General features: G+C 38.2%; 1 protein-coding gene across 1 annotated transcript in view; it reads left to right on the forward strand.

Annotated features, from left to right (window-relative positions):
- The window catches only part of LOC138197154 (cadherin-22), a 146,959-nt gene that overhangs the window by 98,954 nt on the left and 23,431 nt on the right, over positions 1-24,574 (forward strand). Inside the window, exons 5-10 of the mRNA XM_069147732.1 lie at positions 4,187-4,306; positions 7,952-8,119; positions 9,969-10,150; positions 11,295-11,551; positions 14,315-14,451; positions 23,463-23,584. Coding sequence (XP_069003833.1) covers positions 4,187-4,306; positions 7,952-8,119; positions 9,969-10,150; positions 11,295-11,551; positions 14,315-14,451; positions 23,463-23,584 — 986 coding nt within the window. The remainder of the gene's footprint in view (positions 1-4,186; positions 4,307-7,951; positions 8,120-9,968; positions 10,151-11,294; positions 11,552-14,314; positions 14,452-23,462; positions 23,585-24,574) is intronic.

A 24,574-nucleotide genomic window follows, 5' to 3' on the forward strand; every position in this document is an offset into this window, starting at 1 on the left:
TGTTGATACCATTAAACCAAACTCATACATAAATCTAACTATATAGCTATCGTCACACACCCTCCGCCAAATCCTCCACGCCCCAGAAACAACCCGGCTAACTCCATTTCACCAGATGTGGTCCCAGGGTTAGTTTTCATCTGAATATTATTTACATTATCCTTCAAGGGTTGTTGTTCACAGCATAAATATCATTTGCTACACAGACTATAATATTACGGGTTTTTTTTTTGGAGCAACTGTTGCTTCCCGAATGCTCTGAGCACCAAGACAGTGTTGTAGCAATGTCAGAGGCCTTCTTTGTTCCAGTAAGACAGCCCATTAAATACAAATAAATCATTTCTAAACTGCTGTTACAGATACTATAATTATTGTACAATAATTATTGTAACTGTTAGTTTATTTTTTCGTTTATTTACTTTACATAATTAGCTGTGAATCCCACCTACCCTTTAGGATTTTTAAGTACTTTAAAGAAGACAACAGTAGAATTAGAAATATTACCTAAATATAGATGGAAAATAATGTGTAATAAATGGTTAGCTTTTAACCCCAATTACTTACCCAGTCAGTCAGAGGATTAAATTAATAACATATCCTCATTATAGTTGCACAGCAATGAGCCTGTCTCGCCCTTCGTGGTGAGACAAGTCACGAGACACACATTGCTAAACACTATTGGTCTCCTGAATGCTCCAATGAACCCTATTAAAACAGAAAAATTATAATTTTCTCTCATAATCTAATTATTGGACTGAAAGTCAGTTGTGTTTCATGTGAAAATGTGCATTTAAAAATTTGCACAAAGCTGACTTTTCTTTCTTACTGTTGTTTTAAAAGTGAGTCCCACAATATACATATCTATACATTAGTTGACCCTAAGCAGAGGCACTAAAGCAACTGGCTAACTTATTCCACAAGAAATACAAGTTGGCTCACACTAGTGACAAAATCAAGAAGCTCAAATGTGCTTATAAGAGAAAGTCCTTTGTCACCAACTTATTCACATTGGTCACGTTTGGTTAGAAATGTGTCATTTCTGTTGCCTCTATCGTATAAGAACACCCAAGCATGATGTCGGAATGTAATACAGTAAATATCCACTTTTTCACACTATAGGGTCAGATAATAAACTAAAGGATGTCAGCAAAATAATTTAAATGTTAAGTTACTGTTCAAACATAAAAAAAAATCTTAATGCAACAACAACAGGGTATTTTCAAACCATTCATTTTCATCAAAAATGAGGATATATGAAGCATATGATATCAAAAGGTTTTTTTTTTAATATAACTAAACTAAACAAACTCATCTCAAACAAATGTGTCCATGATGGGAGACAAACCTGTATATTTTGGTAATTAAAGTTATTATTGCTACAGTGCATGCTGTCTCATCTGAGAGCAATTAGTGATTGAGGTTTTATTTGCGAGAGAAAAACAACTCTTCGGATAATGAATATCTGGAGCTTCTATCCATTAGACATACTTCTGCTGTTACTGCTATATGCATTACATTTCAATCTGAGAAAGTCAATAATTTTTATTGAAGTCTCACAAGTCCATCAACAGTCGAATCTGCTTAAGTGACGCCAACCACGCCAACAGACGCTGTAAGTAATGACTTCTCCCACTGAAAACACTGATTCCCGGCCAAACTTTAATAAGAACCCAAGTGCCACACTCACTGCCCCACTTCTCTTTTTAATATAAACACAATAAAGAAGCATTTGCATTTATATAGTTCTTCCAAACAATCTGACGTTGCTGGCAGCCAGTATGCGGAAACAGCTGAGCATCAAACTGATTGTTACCTGGGGAAAATTACGACAAGGGGGTAATCCCTTTGTTGGACCCACCCTGGGGCCAACCAGGTAGGAGGAATTAACAAACCCCTGCCTGGTGCCAGTAATGAAAATGTGTAGCCCCTATACAGCCTGAGGTTTTCAATATGATAAGAATGATATGTCATCCCCAACTGGAATGTGGCATACCTTGATCTTCTAAGGATCGGGTAGGTGTGTACTTTTGGAAATTTAGAATAGGCAATGACTGCATGGTTTGACTACGGATTTTAATTAAAAGCTCATTCTACCCTGGTTAATATGCAGTGCTTTAAACACACTGGGAGCTGCAATATATCAGGGTTTAACAAAGAGCCACATAAGGTTGTTGACCAGTACCAGAATTCGCGATTCCACTGGTGGTGTGGAGAAACACTGATCTATATGACCGTCCATTCATTTTTGCATGTACTATTGTTCATCAGTTGTTTCTTAAAGATTCATTGTGTAGGGTTTATGGGATCTATTGGCAGAAATGGGACATAATATTCACAGATATGTTTGAATTAGTTGGAAAAAAAACAAAAAGAAAACGTGTTTTCGTCACCTTAGAATGAGCCATCGTAAAGCAGGTCCACCATGTTGCACTGCCATCTTTTCAACAGTTGCTCAGAAGGGACAAACCAAACAATGGGCTCCAGAAAGGGCATTTCATGTTTTTCTTGGTCACCGTAGATTCTCCGACACACTTGGGAGGGGAAGGGTAAAGCGAGAGGTTTTTTTTTTTTTTTTTTTAGATGGTTGCACTCTGCAACTTCACTGCTCGATACCACTAAATCTCACACTACTCCTTATAAGATAACATGTTTTTTTTTCAGAATTAGTAACAAAATGGAATCCTTTCATTTGTTTAACCGGCATCGTACACGAGGCGGAGCGATTCATCGTGCACGAACGCCGGCCAGCTCCTGTACGCATACGGCGAGAACAAAAGTGTGCTTTGGGTGACAGCAGCGGAATAGTGATCCGAGCCATCTGATTTAATGGCTGGGTGCCTTAATGATAATCCGCCGGCTCCCCCCCCCCTTCAGAGCTCCAACAGATGACAGGAAACAAACAGTGCTCTGACACTTCCCGCTAATTAGCATCATTAGCATACGGTCATTATGGAGCCGGACAGTAGCATGACAGGGCTCTGAGAAAGGCTACGTTGGTGACCTTTAGTGGACAACACCAGCTGTCAGTAATTACCCGTAGCATTGGCCGAAGGGATGGAGACACAGACTGACTCCTTGTCCTTTGAGGAACTGTGGTGCCTAAGAACAGTTCCCTTTTTTTTTTTTTTTTTTTTTATCTTCCTTTTCCTGTAAGTGAATATATTTATATAAATAATGTGCTCACATGCTGGGAGACAAGAATGCAGTTGTTTCATAACCTAAAAAACAAAAAATGATGAACCTTAAAGTTTTAAAAGCTTTAGGCTGAGATTTAACTAAAATCTGTGACTAAATGTGGAGACACGCCTGCGTACTTGCTGCCAGAGGCTTGTGTAGGCACACTGTTGACAAATGTGCTACACTGAATGTGAAATAATGACTTAAACACTGTTGCTCTACAAATCCTAGTTTTAAGATTTCATGTGGAAATGACTCTATTCTCTGTATTCTCTGCCTAAATGCCAGTAATCACATGGAATTGTTTGATGTAGATTTCTTTAGCTTCCAACAGTCTTTGAAGATATAATATTGCACAACACCGTGTTTCCTTTCATCTGTAAATGCAACTTCTGTGCCGATTAGGCAAAACAACTTTGAGCACAGGCGTAGTGAAAAGGTAATTTGAAACATGAGAAAATGTGTTTGGAGAAGTATTTGTATAAAGGTGAAATAGCTACCTGCTGCGGTGGTACCGAATGCATTAATCTTCCTCTCTCCTGTATGATCACTGACAAGTACACATGAACGCACACACAGGTGTGTGAACAAACTCTCTCACACACACACACACACACACACACACATAACTGTTACTACATCTGCGAGTCCCCCTCAAGGCATTTCTTGACCCACAACTTTACCTTTCTGCCTAACCTGTAATGATTACATTGGCCCTAACCTATAACAAATCTAAATTTGATCCATAACAACATGGTGTAGCCTTTTAACAGCTACTCTAAAGAGTGAGGACAGGCTAGTATGGAGGAGGTCTGAAACTCGTGTTTGTCCTCGCACAGATGGAACCAGCACCAGTTTCACACAAACTCTAAGAAAACACCCACATCCTTGAGTCTAATTCAAACTCACTTTTTAGAATTTCACCACTTGTCTAAAGTATCCCCAGTGGCCACGTGTCACAAAAGTTGTTCTTTTCTTTTTGTGACGTTATGTTCTGTTTGTTCAACAGGGACATCCGTTATGAAGGTTACTGCATCAGATGCTGACGACCCTACATACGGCAGTAGTGCCAAAGTGGTGTATAGTGTGCTGGATGGAGAAACGTTTTTCACCGTTGACAAAGACACAGGTAAGAAGCAAAACAAAAACATTCAACCTCATAGTTTGTTTTTTTCAAAGATTTGCTTAAGCTCCATCTTCTTACAACAGTACCTGAAGCAATCTAAAGTTCAGAGGCCATCATTTCCAAATCAATCGTAATTTGTGGTCAAAAACACAAATTCAATTGGCCAAAAGCAAGCAATTTTATGAAGTTTTAGCCAATAATTTCTGGCTTCAATCACTCAAAATACCACATGGCATAAATCATTTGAAAACTCAGTGTTTAGTGCCACATTCAAATATGGAGTATTCTTGAAGATTTACTTTGTCTAGTATGTAGGCAACAGGCAAGATAAACATAAAATAACATACATGTTAATTATGCATGTATTAAAAGGCTTTATCGTTACCATCCAATGTATTTGTTTAGAATCTTCTAATCAGACTATCAGACCAAATGCACAGTAAAGAATACAAATTAAAAAATGTTTTGTCTCGCTATAGTGCCAAGACTGTAAGAGCAGAAAATGTGCCTAAGTAATCAGCTATATATTAGAATCCTGGCTTATATTTCCACCACATTCAGATTTTAACTTTTGAAAAATCTCCCCCAGCTCTACATTGGAGAACGATCTATTCTCTACTGGTGTGGAGCCTATATAAGTGATATAGCCTGACCCACAGTCTTTCAGGAGTAACTTAGCAGCAATGTTGCCTCCAAATGCCTCCACCCTTCCTCCTCCCCCAGGGAAAAGCACTAAAGTTTTAATGATTCCTTTTTTGGTCTCCACCACTTTGATTTGGTCAGCCTATGCGCCTGGATGATAAATGGCTCTGCCTTCGTGGGACTAGCCAGGAGACTGGATAGTTTATTCCAGCCTCTGCCTCACGACCTCCCCACCCTCTTTCCCCATCTTGTAGGCAGACAGGCCAGCCTAATAGGTGCGAGTCAAGAAGGTCAAAATAAAGAGGAGACAGACCAGCTGTGAAATCTGCCTCATTAATATCACTCGCTCACCTTGACAACTAACTCAATAGCAAGTCACTGTTTTCTTCTGTCACTGTGGCCGTGCTGGAATTGTCTGTGGTTGTTTTCGAGTACCTGAGTCAAAGGGGATATTTTACAAGTACTGAACCATACTCTGTATGTAAAAATAATTATTTATTTCCTTCAAAAGTACACCAAATCACAATAACATTGTATATAAAAAATGATAGATAATTGTGCTGTTTACATGTACGTGAAAAAAAATAAATAAAAAAAAAAAAATCCTATTTTTCTATTCTATTACTTATTATTCAAATGCTATGTTGCCAATAAAAACTCAGCAGTAGAGCAACTACAATGATAAAAAGTAAATAAAAAAAACATTAAAAAAAACACCTTTACCTTTCTTCCACAAGTGCAGTATCAGATATCAACTTCAATGTTTCGAAAAAAAGGGAATAAAAATCGGACTCACCTGTATATGTATGGATATTTTTCATATCCATACATAATAACAATATCCATCTAACATGCAGTACAGTCTACAGTGACATGGAGCACTACAGAGTCTGTCTATTGGCTTCTAATTGCCTTTCATGCCAGCATGTGTGTTCTCTAATACACCTCAAGCCTCTGCAATTGCATTATTGCAGCACGCTGCTGTGTGCTTCTTAAGATGCAAAACACTAATCTGTGGTTTCACCGGCTTCACATGGTTCCATGTTGAATGATTGGCTTTTTGGTCAGTGCTAACACAAAGCCAGTTACCTCTACTTCTGCCTCCTTGCCAAACACACAAAGGGGAAAACAAAAAAAAACATGCTGTGTGTATGATTGCAGTTGTTGAGAGTGCAGAAGAAGTGAAGTTTTTGTGTTTTTCCATGCCAGAGCTGTAGATTTGTCCACTGCAATGTCAGAGGGCAATGGCACCTCCCGTGAAAATGTGAGTGCAGCAATATGTATGGATCATCGGCTTCTGACAGTGCGCACACAACGGCAGAGAAAATGACACGGTGTCAGCCGCAAAAGGCAAGCTGATACATCAGCCTGCCAAAACGACCTCTTTTCAATTTTTATAGTCACCGTGAAGGCCCAAATGGCAGGACAGGTGATTTTGTAAGTACACAGCAGAATTGGATATCCATTGTCTTGCATGATTAAAACAGAAAGACAACTGATGTGGAAAAAAAATAATAAAAAAAAAATTGGAATGTCATAATTTATTTTTTGTATTAATGCAATGACTTACTAGACTGAACCTCTATTTCACAGCTGGTATACACGATTCTATTACCCAGTTAGATTGGTTAATATTGAGGATACGTGACATGCATTGGAACATGGAGCACATAGACTTAACTGGCTGCATTGATACAGTATGTAGACTGAGGCAAATATAGGAGCTACCATAATGTTTGAGAAGTGGTGCTGTGTACCTGTTGCAGGTTGGGGCTTTACTCTGGACAGCCCTAATTTAGATGCATTCTCTTTGGCCTTTGGTACATGAAAGAGAAGCATGACATATGTCTCCCCCTTTAAATACACTGCTGCATGTACTGTATTTTGGCTCCTGATAGAACATGGCCCAGGGCTAAATGTGACTGGAATCAGTGAGTTGTATATCCAACACAATGCAAACCTCTGGGAGTGAGACAGCACACCAAGACCTGGAAATGCATCAATAGACTCTGATGTGAAAAATCCCAAGGGGTAAAGTGGAATTATATTACTACTGCACAGTAAAGCAGCCAGCAACTGATACTGCTGCTGCTTGGCCAACGAGGAGAATGTCTCTTTTAAATCAAGGACCACCCTGTCCTGGTTTCTGAGACTGTGTGATATGGGTATAAAAAAATAAAAAAAAAAGAGACCACAGTACTGACTTCTTGTGCAACCAAATGTAAACTTCACACATTCTTTCATCCAGTATTATCCATAAATCTCATCTAACATAACCTTTTATGAGCCCTGCTCAGGCTGATGACAGATAGCCACAAATGGCTTACATTCATTTGCCATGGTGACCAAAATTGTTGATCAGTTCTTTGCTGTTCTGCTGATCTTCAGCTGAAGGATTCGAACTGCACTTTGACATGTTTTAATAGTTCTTTAAATTGGAAAACTACCATAGCTTATCTCAGTCAAAGGCCTGTTTTTAAATGACCACTGAAATGTAACAGAATTTGCACTCCCAAATAAATGAAACTTTTACATTGGCTTTGCCTCTCTGTGATTCCAAACTGACTTTTTGCTTTATATTACTCTCTCTATGTGCTTTGCTTGCTTTTTGGACATCCACTACCCAGGCTGGAGCACAGTCCTACCACCATGGAAGAGCTCTAATACCGCTCAGGGTGGCTGTGGCATGCCTTCATTCTGTCTCCATATATTATTCAATTTAATACAGCTGAGCCATAAAATGGTGTATGTGCAGAGGTGCAAATATGACACGATCTTCCCCATTCAGCCTGTCTGAGTGGGAAGAAATGGGATGTGATGCACTTGTGCCTCCATAATATAGTACTAAGCAGAAGTTGATATTCAAACTGAGAGAGGAAATATAGTTGGTTATTGCATAAGTGCTAACCACTAATATAACCTTTTCAACGGCATCCCTCACTAACTACTCTTCCTCCCTCTCTCTACCTCTCTCCTTCAAACTCACCTCCATACCTCAATCATTAGGAATCATCATGACCGCAGTGGCAGATCTGGACCGCGAGACGCAGGATCGTTATGAGTTGGTCGTCAAGGCAACAGACATGGCAGGACAACTGGGTGGTCTCTCTGGCTCCACCACGGTGACCATAGTGATCACAGACGTTAATGACAACCCGCCGCGCTTCCCACAGAGTGAGTATATTCCACACGTTGTCTTACTTTAAAATGAAAAAGAGGAGGTGAGACAGGACAAGAAGGAGAAGACAGTTGGAAATGTTTGAGAGTGTAGAAGAAATAAGTGACACTATTTTGACTGAAAGCAAAGACAAAGAAATTAAAACATGAAAAAAGACAGACAATATATTTTGTATCCTGCGGGCCAGTGACACCAATAGGCAGACGTGAATGACTGCCGTGCCGTCCAAGAAAATCATCTAAATTAAATTTACGGACGAGTTGAACCAGCAGCCCATAACAAAGTAGTCCAATGTGGAGAATTGATGCATTCCACTGCACATTTGATCATTCTTTTTAAGCAAGGCTCACAAGAGGATTAAATCAGTGCAGCTGATTGTACAGTTTAATGTTATGGGTTTATGATGGTGAGTTGGTTTTTGGGCTGAATGGTTTTCACCATTTAGTGTGGCTTTTCCTGCACACATGCTCAACAGGTAAGCTTAAAACTTGCTCCTAAAAATCTTTCCTAACCACATAAACACACCCAATTCTGTTGAAAGACACCTTTTTTTTTAATTAATTAATTAATTTATTTTTAAATCAAACAGATAAAGAGTTTGGACACTGCACATGTTGCATTCTGGATGTATAGCACCAACACAAGTACATTCCATGGACTCATAGTTTTCCACCCTTTTTTGAAATCATAGTTCTCTAATACGTGACATATTATCCTGCTAAATGCTGGTCCTACCAGGATAATAATTAGATGCCTAAATAGAATAATCTATACCCTTCTCGCTTTCATTTTAGCTCTTTATACTGTCCCCTTTTTGGATATAAACCAACACCATAACCCATAACATTATTACTTTTCTTAAAGCTGGGGGTACAGCATCTGACAGTGTGGTTGATTGTATTTGATATGTCTCCACACACCTTTTTTTTTTTTATAGCTATATAAATCCCTTTTTCATCTCAGTAAATCATATTTACCCAGTCAGAGGGATAAACCCTGCAGGATTACAGCAACTCCACTGTAGGGTACGGGGAATAGATGGAATTTGGAATGCAGTTTCGTAAATAAGATGCAAAGGAAGATGACATATGGTATATGGAGGGACTTTGATGTTTTCACATAATTTCCCTCTGGGGAAAGGAAGAGTTTAATCTTCTTACTTTTCATCTTTATATCTAGTTCATAATGATCTCTGGCAGATCTTGTAAATTTCCCTTCATCTGTTTTGTTATTGAAACAGTACCTTCCGATTTGATTGACAGCACATTGCTACTTATGATACATTCTTTAGTATTCATTATTGTAGTTTAAATACAATTACACATTGTATGATCTCAATCAATTTGTATTGTAACAGGGACATTATGTAAATACAGTGTTAATTCTAATAGAAAAGGCAAATATCTCAGGCTCATTATAACTCAGATATAGCAAATGGTATTGATAATATAATGTAAGAAATATTTTTTCTGCAATTTTATGTAATTGTACAGAGCAGTGTATGTGAAGTCTACCTGTTGATATTCTTTTATAATGTCCCATCCCAACTTCATTTTTCTGTCTATTACCCATTTCTTCCCCTTTTTACTGACACTTATTATCTCACCCTGTTTCTCTTCCCACTTTTCTGTTACACTCCCTATCCCTCTCTTCTACCAATATCCTGACCTCCCACTCTTTTCCCATCTGTCTTTCTTCATCTTTCCTCCACTGGTGTTTTTCCTCTTCTTCTACATTTTACCTTTGTCTTCCATCCTTCTTTTGCACTGTTTTTTACACCTACATCCACACCGTTGTTCATCTATTTTCCGTCTCCGGGGACCTTCCTCCTTTTTTTTTTACCAGAGATGTACCAGTTCTCGGTGTCAGAGGGAGCTGCTGTGGGGACACCAGTTGGACGCGTCATTGCCACAGATGCAGACATGGGAGAAAACACAGACATGAGCTATCTGATCAAAGAGGGAGGGGAGCTCTTCAAGGTCACTACAGATGTGGAGACACAAGAAGCTGTTGTTTCCATCAAGAAGGTAAATCAAAGCAGCGCTGCACCTCTGTTATCGTAATCTGTTAATTCAATTTTATTTTTTACCCAGCAGGAAAAAAAACAAATACACTGAAGTTCACCTATATAAATTCAGATCCCACTTTTTATTACAAAAACAGTGTTTGGCAATTATGTTTGTATTTCCCCCAAAGCAAGAAAACAAGCTAAACAATAAGGTTCCACCACCATTGGTGCTTGGACACCTAATAAACTAACTAAGAGTTATTTTCTTCTTGCGCTACAAATGTTTGTAAAAACACAATTTTGCATGCACACTTATTAGAAATGAGCAGATTGTATTTTGTGCTGAAAAGGCATTACTCGAAAATCAAACTAGTGCCAAGTATGGACGCCACATTGTCTGGAAGCAATGCATTATAATAATCTTTAAGGATTGTTTCAAGCTTACTTGTCACTTATAGCTCTCTCTGGTCTCTCTATTAATTAGTATAAGTGATTGGGCTTCTGTTGGTTACCCTCCAACAAAACCTGTTTGGGTATCTGTTGGCAAAGTGTATATTTTTTTTTTTCCCAGCATCTAAGTCTTTCTCCTCAGTGAGCTGAACAGCTCCAAGGCCTTGTCTCTTTTCAGGAGACAGAGAAAGAGAGTGGATTGGTCTTTGATGATTGATCATCATTGTTTGCCCACTGACGTTTGACATGTTACTGTCAGTCTCTTCGAGAGTTGAACTTTTCTCAACTTTTTGCTCTTTGTGACCGAAAAAAAAGTTAATTTCTTGCAGTAGCAACTCTTCATTGAAATACACAGATGTCAAAGGTGCTTCTCCTGAGTGACACCTTCTATTCTGAATAGGACCTCATGGCAAAATGAACATGTTGACATTGAGCCAGCAGTAGTGTTTTGTTTCACTGGATACTCAATCATGTGACTGTGTTAATCATTCTAGCAGTTATGGGTGATTACCTGGTTAGATGGTGCTACTACTACAACACCTTAAAAGAAACTTGAAAGAAGAGAGACTAACTCTAATGCACTGGCTCAGTGACACCACCGATGGCCAGTATCTATATTACAACAATGTATGCTACTACATCAGTATTATTATGATTTAGCTTCTGGCCATCAGTGTGACTACTAAACACAATCTCACTTGCTTGTTTTTCAGCCGCTGGACTTTGAGAGCAAACAGACACACAATGTAGTTGTAGAGGCAGTAAATAAGCACGTCGACCCTCGCTTTGTGGACCTGGGCTCTTTCCGAGACCAGACCATTGTTCACGTGAGCGTGTCGGATATAGATGAGCCACCCATATTCCAACCAGCAGGTGGCACTATCATGGAAGTCCAGGAGGATGCCAAAGTAGGAGCGCTGGTTGGCGTCATCACTGCCAGGGATCCAGATATGAAGAACCACCCTGTCAGGTATGAAAAGCGGTCGAAGGCTAATTTAAACTAAAAGAAAGAAGTTTACTTACGTCTCTGATGGTATTTATGATCCCAAATCCTGCATTTTGTGTGTTAAAGCAATTATGGTCAACACTGAATTGCAAATCACTGCTACTTAAAATATAATGGATAAACAGGATAGGAGCTTTATCGAGGAGAATATTGTTCCTGACACAATAGCACTCAGGATTTACTGGTGTACAACTTGTGATTTGGTTTGATAATACTATTAAATGTGCTTTAAATAAAAACCTGTGCTAAAAATATAAAACTAAAGAAAAAATTAGGGGGATTATTAAAGTAGAGTTTAAATACTAAATGTGCTCAATTCCTTTTTGCAACGGTAGAAAACCTAATAAAATATATCAGCCAAAACAATGGCAATAAAATATTGCCATTGGAAAGATAGCTGCACTGCTGAATATAATCACATTCAAATCAAACATTCCCATGACAATGATTATCTCATTGTATGTGGCTTGGATGGGACACTGAAATACGGCATCCCGAATCTTCCGTGTTAGTTTACCACTGTAAACACATTTTTATTGGAAAAAAAAATTGCAATATAAAAAAATGTAACTTTAAATAACTATAACTTACTAGCTGCACGTAGATATGCATTTAGATATGCAATTTAATGTAAGTTTAGGAGCAAAATCGTTTTTTCTAACGATTCCTATTTAAGATGGAGTAAAAGCCCAAGCAACAGTTTTTTTTTTTTTTGACCTTTATTTAACCAGGTAAAATCAATTGAGAACCAATTCTCATTTACAATGATGACCTGTCATTTGACTTGTGCAATCAATGAAGGTGCACAGAGCATCTCTATTTTTCTCTCAGATCACTACGTGTGACAAAACAATATCATTCGGTAATCTTCTGTATCAAGGTCTTCAGTTTATATGTCCCCAGAACAGCAATCATAGTGTGAGGGGGAATGTAGATAAGGGCGACGATAGTCTCACTGAGAAAGTACACCGACACATGCAGGGCCTGTGCAAATCACCCCGATTAAAAATGCATGAGACTCAGAGTTTTAGGTGTAATAAAGTACAACACAATGTCAGCGCTGTACGTCTTTGTATTTATGTGTGTGCATGTGTTTAACCCTCCTGTTGTCCTCGGGTCAAAATGACCCGCAGCTGTGTTCAACCAAGTTCTATTTTATTTCTATATTTTTATATTTTTTGGGATCATTGGTCATCATTCTTTAAAGAAACCCTCACAGCCTCCTTGTCACCAAGGATCCCCAAAAATATGAAAATAAAATAGAACTTGGTTGAACACAGCTGCGGGTCATTTTGACCCAAGGACAACATGAGGGTTAAGTGAATGTGTGACGGCTGAGGAGAGATTGGCCAGGAGCCATCGACTCGGTAAAGCGATCAAGCACATGGCCTTTGGCATCAGGCAACACACCCTCTTTAAACTCTGCACAATGATACACCCTGAGCACTGAGGTTTTAGTATGAAAATGCATGCATTGTTGATGTGATCACTAAGACCACCTTTGAAGGAGACACAGTCATTATGCCACAGTGGAAACAAGCAGCAAATGGCACTGTTGGAACACTTACTTGCATACAAATTTGAGGTTCTTGAGTATTTTCATTTTAAAGTATTTCACACCTCGACTCCACTACATTTATATGATGGCTTTTGGTACAATTATATAAATGAGTGCATGATCTAAACCCCTTTTATCCATATTCTGTTTTCTGCACTAGATCAGTTTATTAGTTCTTTTGACATTATGTACAGCTGGGGAAGTTATTAAATTAAACGGTAAATGTAATGTTTTAGTGCTTTTTGCGCTTAAATTTTGAGTCCTGTTTTTGATTGGTTCTCTTCTTTCAGTTCGCACCACTTACCAATAAAAATCAATGTGCAGTGCTCTAGGCAACCACTCACAGTCAGTTGGCCATGTTATTGGATTAGACAAAAAGATAATTAAAAAGAGTCAATCAGAAACCAGTGTCAAAACATTGACTGTCTGTCTGATAATTCTCTCATCCCTCAGCATGGAGTTGACCTGAACTCTGGGCTCTTTTAGTACTCTAAGATACTCTTACATTTTAGAACTCTTTCAAAAGTAAACTTCCCAACACTGATGTATTATTTTCTACAACATCTAACCATTTTTCTCCAGGAGACCTGGAGAATACTGCCAGTCGGCATGTTTGTTAGCGAGGCCTTAGGCGCTTATAATGCCCATGGCTCATTATTATGGTTTATGTGGGCATGAGTAAGCCAGACTGTGTGTGCGCGTGCGTGCTTGTGTGCACATACTGTACATACATGTGTGTGGTAGCTGGACCGGAACTAAGAACAAAGAAACCTTTTAGCAGATTTTTGTTGACTCGCCAATCTTTTGAGAGCACTGAGTACCCCAAAGACGGAAAGATACATTTGCGATTTTTTTTTTTTGAGAGTGCACAATAAAAAATTGATGTTTCAACGTCACTATATACAGTAGCCACATGCAGTTCAGGGACCCAGCACTATTAGGGTTACAGGACCTATAGCAAGCTGCCTGTGAATGCACTTTTAAACATAATTCTTCACCCCTGGTCATTTTTCTAAACTGCTATTTCTTAATGTTGCAAAATTTCATTTCTAAGCCTTTAAGATGAAAATACAGACACCTGTTAATTAAACCACTTAAAGTCTTCTGTGATGGACTCTTTTTTCTCTCAGCATCTACAACTATATATTTATTTATGTCTGTTGTTACAGGTTCTACATCGATCGGACCACAGACCAGGAGATGATATTTTATGTTGATCCTGTTTCGGGTGCCATCACATTGGGAAAAATTCTGGACCGAGAGACTGCAGGCTGGCACAACATCACTGTGAAGGCTGTAGAAGCAGGTACATTGCTTCTTATTTCAGTCTGCGCTTATCACACAGAGGATGTGTTCATATTCATACAAGAGTGAAATATTCCTTTTTATCATCATGAGGCTTTTTCAACTTGCCAAACTTTCTGAAAGTAGCTGAAAATACTCTAGTTTCAACACGTATGAAAAATGATGTCTACCATTTGCAATCTGAGCCAAAATGAGTTGTTTTCAAGTTTTGTTTTGACATTTGGTTTTGATTTGTAGATTGTAAAATGTATCAAATAAAAAAAACATGAAGAAAAAAAGCCGCCATGATGAGTCCAATGTAACGGCAACAAATTGAATAAATAAGACATAATAAATTGAATCATTCACAATTACAATGAATAGAACAGCCATGTATTCTCCTCTCCCATATCACAAAAGGAAAAATTAAGGGAACAAAACCAAAACTTAGACAAGTGGCAACTAAAGTTGCAAATAGATGGTCTAAGCACCTCTCATACTATATTTAGGTCAAGTACAGGACAACAGAATCAATGAAGGAAAAAATACAAATAAAAACTGCATTTCTCCGAACAATTTCCTGCCTAATTTGTAAAACACGAAAGTTTGAATTGCCGTAGTGATTGGCTAACTTTGTCTACACCCAGTGCCTGCCAGTGATGGAGGCTGTACAAGCTGAATTAGCTGTCCAACACTTACAGACTCCCTTCAGGTGTGATAAGGGGTTACAGACAAACTCAAACTGCTGTGATCATTAGCCACCAAGCTTTTGGCACATTTTCAACAGCAGTCTGTTGTGGCTTTTATCTTTGTAAAAAAAAAAAAAACACACACAAAAACAGGGTAAAGGAAAGTAATGCATGATAGAAGGGCACTTAAATGGACGGTAAGATTTTGGAGTAAACAACTTTGTCATCAGAGTACAAGACGCACTAAGTGTCCTAGGATGAAAATGAATGATCAACTTAAATTATACTTAAATTCTATCATGAGTAAAGTTTTTAAATGTACAATATTCTGTATCATAATGGCCTGAATTTGTGTAAGATATACTTTTACATATTGTCACATGCCCTGATACTTCACAGGTAACAAACAATAATATAATAACAACATTTAAAAACACAAATTACGTTTTTGTTTTTAAGTTAAATTTGTTTGTAATTCTAGACTTTGTGAGAACTATCCCTGTATTTTGAAACAATGACAGTTTCCAATTCTTTTTGAATTTTAGTATTTTGCAGGCCATTTGAATCTCACATTGCATCTTTACTATATATTGATCAGCCTGCCAAGCAAAAATGTTGGTCACTCATGCAGGACATTATAGTCCTTGGTGGTAGCCATCCATGCACTGTTCACTGTCTGATACCAGAGGGAAAATATAGTCATCATTTTATCGCATGTCCTTTGAGCTGACAAACCCGTTGCAGAAAGTGAATGAAGAATGAGATGACATTTTTCATCTCATTGGGTCCTTTTGTCACAGCTAAGAAAATGAAGACTGTAATAACTTGGGGAAGCTGGGAAGTCATTACTATAACATTAGAAGTAAACTTCAAAAACAAGGAGGCCTGGTACTCCTCACTTTTTCAATCTTATACAGATCAAGTGATTTTGGGATTGTAGTGAAAGCAGAGGAGATTGGATTCCGCATATAACATGGTATCCACTATTGCACAGAGAATGAGAAAGAAAACAATGCTATAAGCAAAGCTGATTTTAAAACATTTTCATAGTTGTTTCTCTCTCATATTTCCCCAGACTGTGATTATTCCAATAATCAATACAGTCTAAACTGAATAGTAAGCAGTCTCACCCAAAACAAACATTAAGACAAAATTAGACTTTCGCAATTCTCCCACAACAACTTAGGCCCTTTTGTGCTCTGCCTCTTTGTGCTTGGCATTATCTCATGGGCACATTTTAATGTTAATTGAACATTTAAAGCGGCCCTACACCTTTTCAATATCAAACATAAACACATGCCTGCACTTGAAAGATAAAGCCTCACATTCCCATCCGCGGAAAGATTCACACAGAGAGTCGGTGGTCAACGCCATCAGAATTCCCATCCAGAAGGTTTCTTTATCGCCTGTTAGCTCACAGAGTCCTGAGAGCTGCAGATGCACAGACAGGAGACGGAAAGAAAGAAAAATGTTGCAAGGAAGATGGAAACAGAGTGGGGGTTGGCAGGCATATGCTTGTGAAGCAGTTAGCTAAGTATTTTAGGAAAGAACTTCATTTTCTCCATAATGATTTTGTTCTTTTTTTATTTGGGCACTTCTGCTCATTAAAGCTGGAGAGCCACAAGGTCAACTTGTCTGAGGACATTGTTAAAACTACAGTTTTGTGGCACAACCTTTAATTATCCCAGTCCATTACTAACCTTTGAACTATTGTATTGCCTGTGTATCAGTATTGGACAAGTCACAACAGCTTCATGACAATGCTTGGTGTCTGTGCCCTCCGATTAACCCCAGCTCCAAAACTGCAAAACACTCTAAATGTCAATTACAGCATGTGTCTCTGGACTAAAGATGTTTTTCTACAAGTGCAAGTAATGTTCTGATACCCCACCAATCAAAGATAAACACACAGAGCATGTCTTCATCCAATTAAAAGGTGCATCTACTTGGGCAGACAGTGTCTCTGTAAAAGAGGCAACAACCTCTCGTCTGTATAGTACTTGTCTCCCTTCTAGAAAACATGGAACTTCCTGAGCACAAGAGGAGCATTAAATGCGCTGTCATTATAGCCAGGGTACTCGTAGTTCCTGACAGTCTTCTCTACAGAAACGTATCAGGTTAAGTTGGAGTGACATATAATTTTCGAGAACTGATAGCAAGTATGATATCACCTTGCAAAACTGCCTTTTTACCCAGACAGCTGGGTGGAAAAACAGAGCATCACCCTGTGGGCAAAAAGATACCGAAGTAGCTGAAAGTCTTTATCTCCAGCACTGTTGCCGGGAAGAGACAGTTTCTACAGCATAACTTTTTTCTCTTGCTGTCTGGCAAACAAATGCACACTGTTTGATTTGTATGCCCTAAGAACATCTGCATCTCCAAATGTATCATACACTTGTTAAAACATGGTGAAAAAAGATAAGTGTCTCTTTTTAATTAAAGTTGGGAAACATCACAGAAAAAAATTACCATAAAAGCAAAGCAAAAGGGGAATTTGCAAAGTGCAATACCTGGGTCAAGTTAAACTAAGAGGCAAAACGAGAGCACTTTTGGTTTAAAAAAGAAAAAAAAAAGGTGCAGAACAGTAGATTATATTTTTGTAAATTACACACAACAAAAATGTCAATGTGCTCTGTTTGGATGAAAGTAGTAGATGCTGTTGCATGTCTGACAACAAAGATGGGGAGACCTAATGCATAATCAGGGACCAGAAGTTTTGACTTGGATGAGGTGTTTTTTTTCTTTTCAGTTATGTAATCACTCATATGTCCTTACTGTCAGAGTAGTTGCTGAGGCGGAGGAGAATCTGAATCCTCAAACAGTTGTTTAGTGTGTTTTGTTTCCCTGCACTTTGGTAGGTTAACATAATTCATTTGTCAAACAGCAGTCATGCATAGTCTCGTCCTTGTGGGGAGTTTCTGTTACTCCAGGCCATAAGAGTTGCATTGCATCATTCCCAAAATATTGTAAATATGAATGATTACATAGACATGCCACTGTCCTTATGGTTATTTACATTGTGTTGTGTAGTAATGTGTTTCACAGAGCTGCTGACAAATATGAAGTGAACTTTTGTTTTGTTGCTTTTCATCTATCGATGTGATGTATCTTCCTCTCTCTCTCATGGAGAATATTCATATATCATACATTATTACACTCAGCATCACAAGGACGGACTGCTACCATTCATCAGTTGATTCTTGAGTGGTCAAGATAAATACCACTACCGTTACATTCTAAATACTATCCATTTAAACCAGCAACATGACACTGTGGTAGGATTGTAGGCATTTTTTTTAGTCCAACATTAAAAATGCCAATAAGGTAAGTCAGGTATATAGTACAATCAGTTATGTTTACTTATTTTTAAATGCAGAACATCATGTCAGTTTCAACATCAGTTAAATTTTTGGGCATTGTTAATTAAAACTGCTAGTTTGCAGTAGTTTGGAGGGAGCATCTCGAATAACTATCTGGTTTCATTGAAAATAGACATATTCTTCATTCAAACAAAAGAAATGGAGAACATTTAAAGCAATGATAACAAAGGATGACAAAAGATGACGATTTAATTTAAACATTATGATTCTAAATGGAGATTAAATATCTCTGAGAAGAGGAGTTTCCAAACTTGAACAGCAGCTCTTCACCAAAACCAAAAAGTATCATATCAATTAAGTGGAGAAGCCCGTTGACAGTTTTCTGTCACCAGCAGTGGTAAATTGGAAGAGGTTGTGAGGTTATGATGACGCTTGCTTATTTCTCATTTCTCAAACCAAAAAGGATTCGATTTCCTTTCTGATGAGGGTAGCTTTGTCAGCAATCCCCAGTTCTATTGGAATAATATAGACAGGAACACTCTTGTCTTACATTGCGTCATGTCTTTTCTAACCAGTGGACAAAACAGCTCATTCGTTTCACTTTGAGAATATGTGAATATCTCAAAAGGTGAGCAGGGAAATGTTGCTGCCAAATTGGTCAAAGTCAGTTAAAGTTCATTCAAGCGGTCACAGTCTTACACGGACTCTAAACCTCCAGCATTAACACAATCTCAAGGTTAGACTGCAGCAAAAGTTCACAAGAAATGCAAATGTGAAAAGGATAAATTAAATATTCATCAAGAAACTTTTCCTCAAGACCTCATGTAGTATAGATTGTGTTAACATAGGTAGAATTGAATGTTTTCTGCACTTCATTGGTGTTCAGATGGAAAGTCTAAATGTTGGTTTAGAGTGATTGTTGTTTGCATTTTATTTTGCTTGTTTTGTCATGGAAATTAATGAAAAGCAGCCAGCATGAGCTGTGTGCTCACGTAAAAAAATAAATCAATGCATTTAGAAACATGAGGTGAATTTCCTTGGTGAATCAAATTCCCAGTCGCTAAACCTGTTTAATCTGGATGGTGGTGAGAATGATTTTACTTATTTTGTTGGCTGAATATTGTAATGGAAATGAGTGACTCTCAAAGCGAATAGGAATCGGAGAACTTCTTTTTTTGCTCCTCGCTTGCCTGAGGGCAGTCATGGATAAGCACATAAATCAGCACCTGAATCTTTGAGCTTTGTGAACATTTTGTATATTTAAAAGGGTAATTGTTGAAGTGCATTTCACTTTTTCATTAAGCATGTCCTATGTAATATGATGATTTTACAGAATGTTTTAAATAACTCAAAGTGTTCAGAAAGCCTTAAGAACAGGGTGTCTATAACTGTCAGTTCTTTAAAAAAAAATCTCAATCTATACTAGATAGAGATATTTTGGATTGACACTGGTGAGTTTGTGTTGTATTGGAACTATCCAGCTGAAGAAAAATGACACTAATACTTTGTAGCCTCGGTTCCAGCATGGACCTATGGCTAAGCAAAGAGACCAGAAGCAGACACTGTTGAGTACAATTGTATCCTCAATTTCCCCCCCATAACAAAAGTGACATTTTAAACCAAACAGTTTCCATCAGCAAAGAAGATGAACCATTTGGTCACAAGCAGCATGACACTCCTGACAAACACCTACACACACGCATGCAGTTACGCACATATATGCGGAGACAGGCATACACACTTACATCCTCTGTCTTCCCTGAAGTTATGTCAGTATTATTCAGTGCCTGAGAGACAGTCCCTCAGTAAGATTCTCAACATCTGGTGTGTGCGGCACAAATGCAGGGCATGCCAATAATCTGTTGAAATCCTTTTATTCATCCTCTATATCTGAAGACAGATTTAGAACAGCGCCACTTGGTCCACATGAATGAACCTGTCTTACTGAATAACTTTTTTTTTTCCCATGGAGAGCATTTGCGGTGGGTGGGAGCGACCCCTTCTCGCATTGTTTCATCTGTTTTCAACTCTGGGAATTGAAATGTAAAATGTGAAGCATCTGATGATTGCTGGTTTTCATTCTGGCGCAGCGGGGACAGCAGCATAATGTGAAGACGAAATTAGAAGAGGAAGAAGAGAAGAGATATCTAGCACTGGTGGAGCTCTCTATGCATTTATGTTCTTGCTGCTCTGGCAAAAAGCAGTCAATTAAAACCCGGCATTGATGTGAGGATTATGCTATTAGTTGAGACTAGCATTCTCATTAGCCGCTGTGCCACTGCTAGACAGAACTGTGTGAGGAGATAGAGGGAGAGAGTTTGAGAATATCTCTGCTATAGTCTGATGATCATTTGTTTGCTCTGCTGTCTCCGATAAAACTGCCGTGTCTTTTTCTTCTCCTTGGTCTGTGACCTACCTATGTTAACTGGGGACATTTCTGTCGTCTGTCTGCTCATGGGCAGAAGAAAAACTCTGAGTGTCTCTGAGTTCACCTATAGTTTTCCATTTTAATTTGTAGATGCCGGAACTTTAGGTTTATCCTATATACAGTATCATACAGCTGAGTGTGGTGGAGATTTTTCTATTTGAGCAAACACACCAGCAAACATGTCAGTCTTACAGCCTTAATATCTTCTCCAGGGAACAATATAACATTTTTTTTTTTTTTTTAAATATGGACAAAAATGTGAAAAGAAATGACAGTCTATGAAAAACAACTCCGTAAAAAGAAGTTGAGCATCTTTCTAAGGACCTCACTCCAGGGCCATTAGAACACCAAGCGGGAATTACAGCCCAATCAATACTGGATTTTGGGGCTGATAAACTATTAAGGAGTAATACAAATTATGATATGTTGACTGAAATGTAGTTATGAAACACCTGTCACATGATATATGTATTTTACAGTTCAACAATAAGCATTATTGTACAAAATGACATCGGTGCCTTAAAACAGTTTTCGACAACCTATACGCCAATACCAATATATTGCTGAAGGCCAATACCAGCAGATAAAATCAGATAAACAATAAATCTGTTAGGCTCTAGTGTCAGTTATCATAAACAACAAGTTTAATCAGTAAAGCTATCAGTTTTGGGGGTTTTTTTGTTTGTTTTTTCAGCAATCAAAAGCGTAGTTGCCCAATATTTTCTTGAGATAGCAGATCAAGAAATGCTCAAGGGTCCTTATGTATCAGGACTTGTTTTGTATGAGCTGTTGTAAGAACTTGTTTGGACATTTTGCTCAGATTTCCCAGGGTTAAAACACTTTACAGAACCTTTTGGTGGCACAAAAAACAAAATGTTTACAAAGGCATAGTTAGATTTCGTAGATTTTTGCCAGCACCAAGTTACAATTGTCAGTTTGAGATTTATTTTTTCCTGAGTAAGAAACAAAATGTTTTTTGACTGCATATATATATATATATATATCTATTAGAAATAATAAGTACTACTTTAAACTAACTATTCATTAAAATTACACACGCTAATCCGGTCACTTAACAATGTTAATTTAGTTGAGTGCCTCACTAATTACTAGTCATTCTTAAGAGTGCACTTAACCAGCTGCCATATGTGTGTAATTACAACATTTTAAATCTGTTCAGTGGAACGATTTAAACTGCAGGGATTTATGTGTATTTTGCCACTATTGGGTAATTGTAAATAGCTGCATGTTGTTACATTTTCTGTAGGGTGCCACTCAAATGAGTTAACTGGGTGGCAACAGCTGCGTATGTTGATTTATTCATAAGCTGTGTACTCGAATTAACCAGGATATCCAGATCAACACTGGAAGCAACCAGATCACTTATTTAACACCCAGTTATGTTCTCGCGTGCTCATTTTCTTTTTCCTGCTTCTAACTCACACTCTCATGCACACACACACACACCAGGAACCTCAGGCTCCCTTCTGTACTGTACATAAGGTTTTATGAGCAAAATGGAAACTCCATCAGACATTATCGTATGATTAAGAATGGGAATTAAGATTCAAGGAGAAGTCGAGCTAATTTGAAGTGGGTTTTGATTGTGTTAATTATATAATCTTCTCCACTCCCACATTTACATTGTGGCCCATTAAGAAAAATGTCTTGAGAGTGCATTGTAGTGTTACACTTCCTGTTTTATCTTGTTGGAAATGGCATTAATGGATTTGCAATTTTGTCAAAAGCATTTATTTGTCATTATCATTTGCTGAAGCATGCCTCTTGCACTCAGACTGTTAAACAGCTATATACAGTATTGCCATTATCAGATAGTGAGGACCTAGAGACAAAATTGGAAACTTTGGTGCCGTTTTATGTCACTCAGTGGGGCTGAATACTGTTATTCAGGTAATGGGTGTAATTTGCAGAGGCATTAATTTAAAGCCCTTCAGCAGTTACTCACAATACCTAACTGCCTGCTTCCTTGTGGAAAATCCCATACATCTGTGTAGTGTCTCATTCATACTGACGAGTAGCACATCAGGAGTATCATCTATTGAGACTTACACCTTGTCTACACCGACCGCTTATGGAAAAATCAGCACGTCAGCAGCATTTTAGCAGCAGCTGCAGTCCTCCGTCAATGTCCACACGGGTGCATTGAGCGAAAGTACTGCTCTGTGTTCAGTTGCATTTTGGCAAGACTCAACACAATCCCTGTAGTTACATGCAAGTCTGAAGATAACAGGCTTGAAATGTAAAAATATGCTTTGGGTTGCAGTTGTGTGCGTAAAGTGCAAATGCAACGTGGGCCGATATGAAGCCTGTGCAGACAGTTTTACTGGTTTAAGTTAAAGCATATCTCTTTCGCATGACTGAAAAATGTAAGTGAAATGCCTCTGACGTTGGCACACTGCAACCATTATCAGAGCCTCAGTCATTCAGTTGCCAGGCAATAGTTTTATGTGTTACAGCCTCACTTTTACTCTTCGTGATTTGTTTTACAGTTAAATAAAGCTAGAATGTCATGAAAATATATATCTGACACAACTCTTTCCACAACTCTCGTGTCTTCTGTGTTGCTCTTCTGCAGATAACCACACAATGGCGTCCCACTCAGCAGTAAGTATTCGGATTCTGGATGTAAATGACAATCCTCCTGAACTGGCCACACCGTACGAAGCCTCAATATGTGAAGATGCCAAGCCAGGCCAGGTACGTTTTACTTGATACAAAGCAGATCATTTCATTTTGATGGAAAGAATGAAATGTTTATAATCATGAAGTCCAAATGAGCTGACTAAAATTAATTCATGATGACTGCTTGCTGAGCAAGAAGTTAAAGATGTAGTGCAGATCAAGTTACTGTAGCTTCACAGACCTATCTTCCATGTCATTAGTGCTAATTAAAATAAAGGCAGGAGTCAGGACATTACCAAAACACTATTATGGTTTATTAACATTATAAGAAAAGCAAATTGCCACACTGCCACCAAGATACACATTAACTGTGTTTCTTCAAGTTCAAAGGCAAACCAGCACACAACGTACACTAAGGGCAACACATTTACTGTTGTACGAAACTAAAAGCTCATTATTGATGTAAAGTTTACTGAGGTGAAATCGGATGTGGGTAGTATAATAAAAAAAATCTAATATAATAAAAAGATGTTTTATAATCCCATGAGGGCCATGAAATAGCACCCTTTATTCAGGTCATTTATATCCTAAATGGTTAACAGATGAACTTTGGGAAAACAGCGAGGGTAACCAAAGAACAAAACTGTAGACTAAATTAAATTCAACAATGATTTTTGTGTGCATTATTACCCAGCACCAATCAAACATTGGGAGTCTGTGCGATTTATCAAGACAAAGGGCAATACTGTGTTTTTTTTCCAATCCAATCGGAGGCCAGGTCTTTCCAATGATCCCCATTAAAAATGGACAATGTCATTAAGGTGTTTTATTCACCTTACATAGCCAACAGGCCCTGGACTGAGTTAGACCCAATTATCATGTGCAGAGCAAAGGAATAATTAAAACAGCAAGGCTTTAAATTGGGGCCTCCATGCTAGAAGCTGCATTTACATGTGTAATGAGGCTCAGGCCTCTCCTCCCCTTGATCCACAGACTCTTAACCACTTATAGCCCCCATGTGCCTCTGCATTGCCGCCAGTCTGCATCTTTCTCGAACGTTTGTCT

The sequence above is a fragment of the Embiotoca jacksoni genome, unplaced genomic scaffold, assembly GCF_022577435.1.
Source record: "Embiotoca jacksoni isolate LCO1_2020_lvr unplaced genomic scaffold, fEmbJac1.0.p SCAF_1, whole genome shotgun sequence".
Classification (NCBI taxonomy): domain Eukaryota; kingdom Metazoa; phylum Chordata; class Actinopteri; family Embiotocidae; genus Embiotoca; species Embiotoca jacksoni.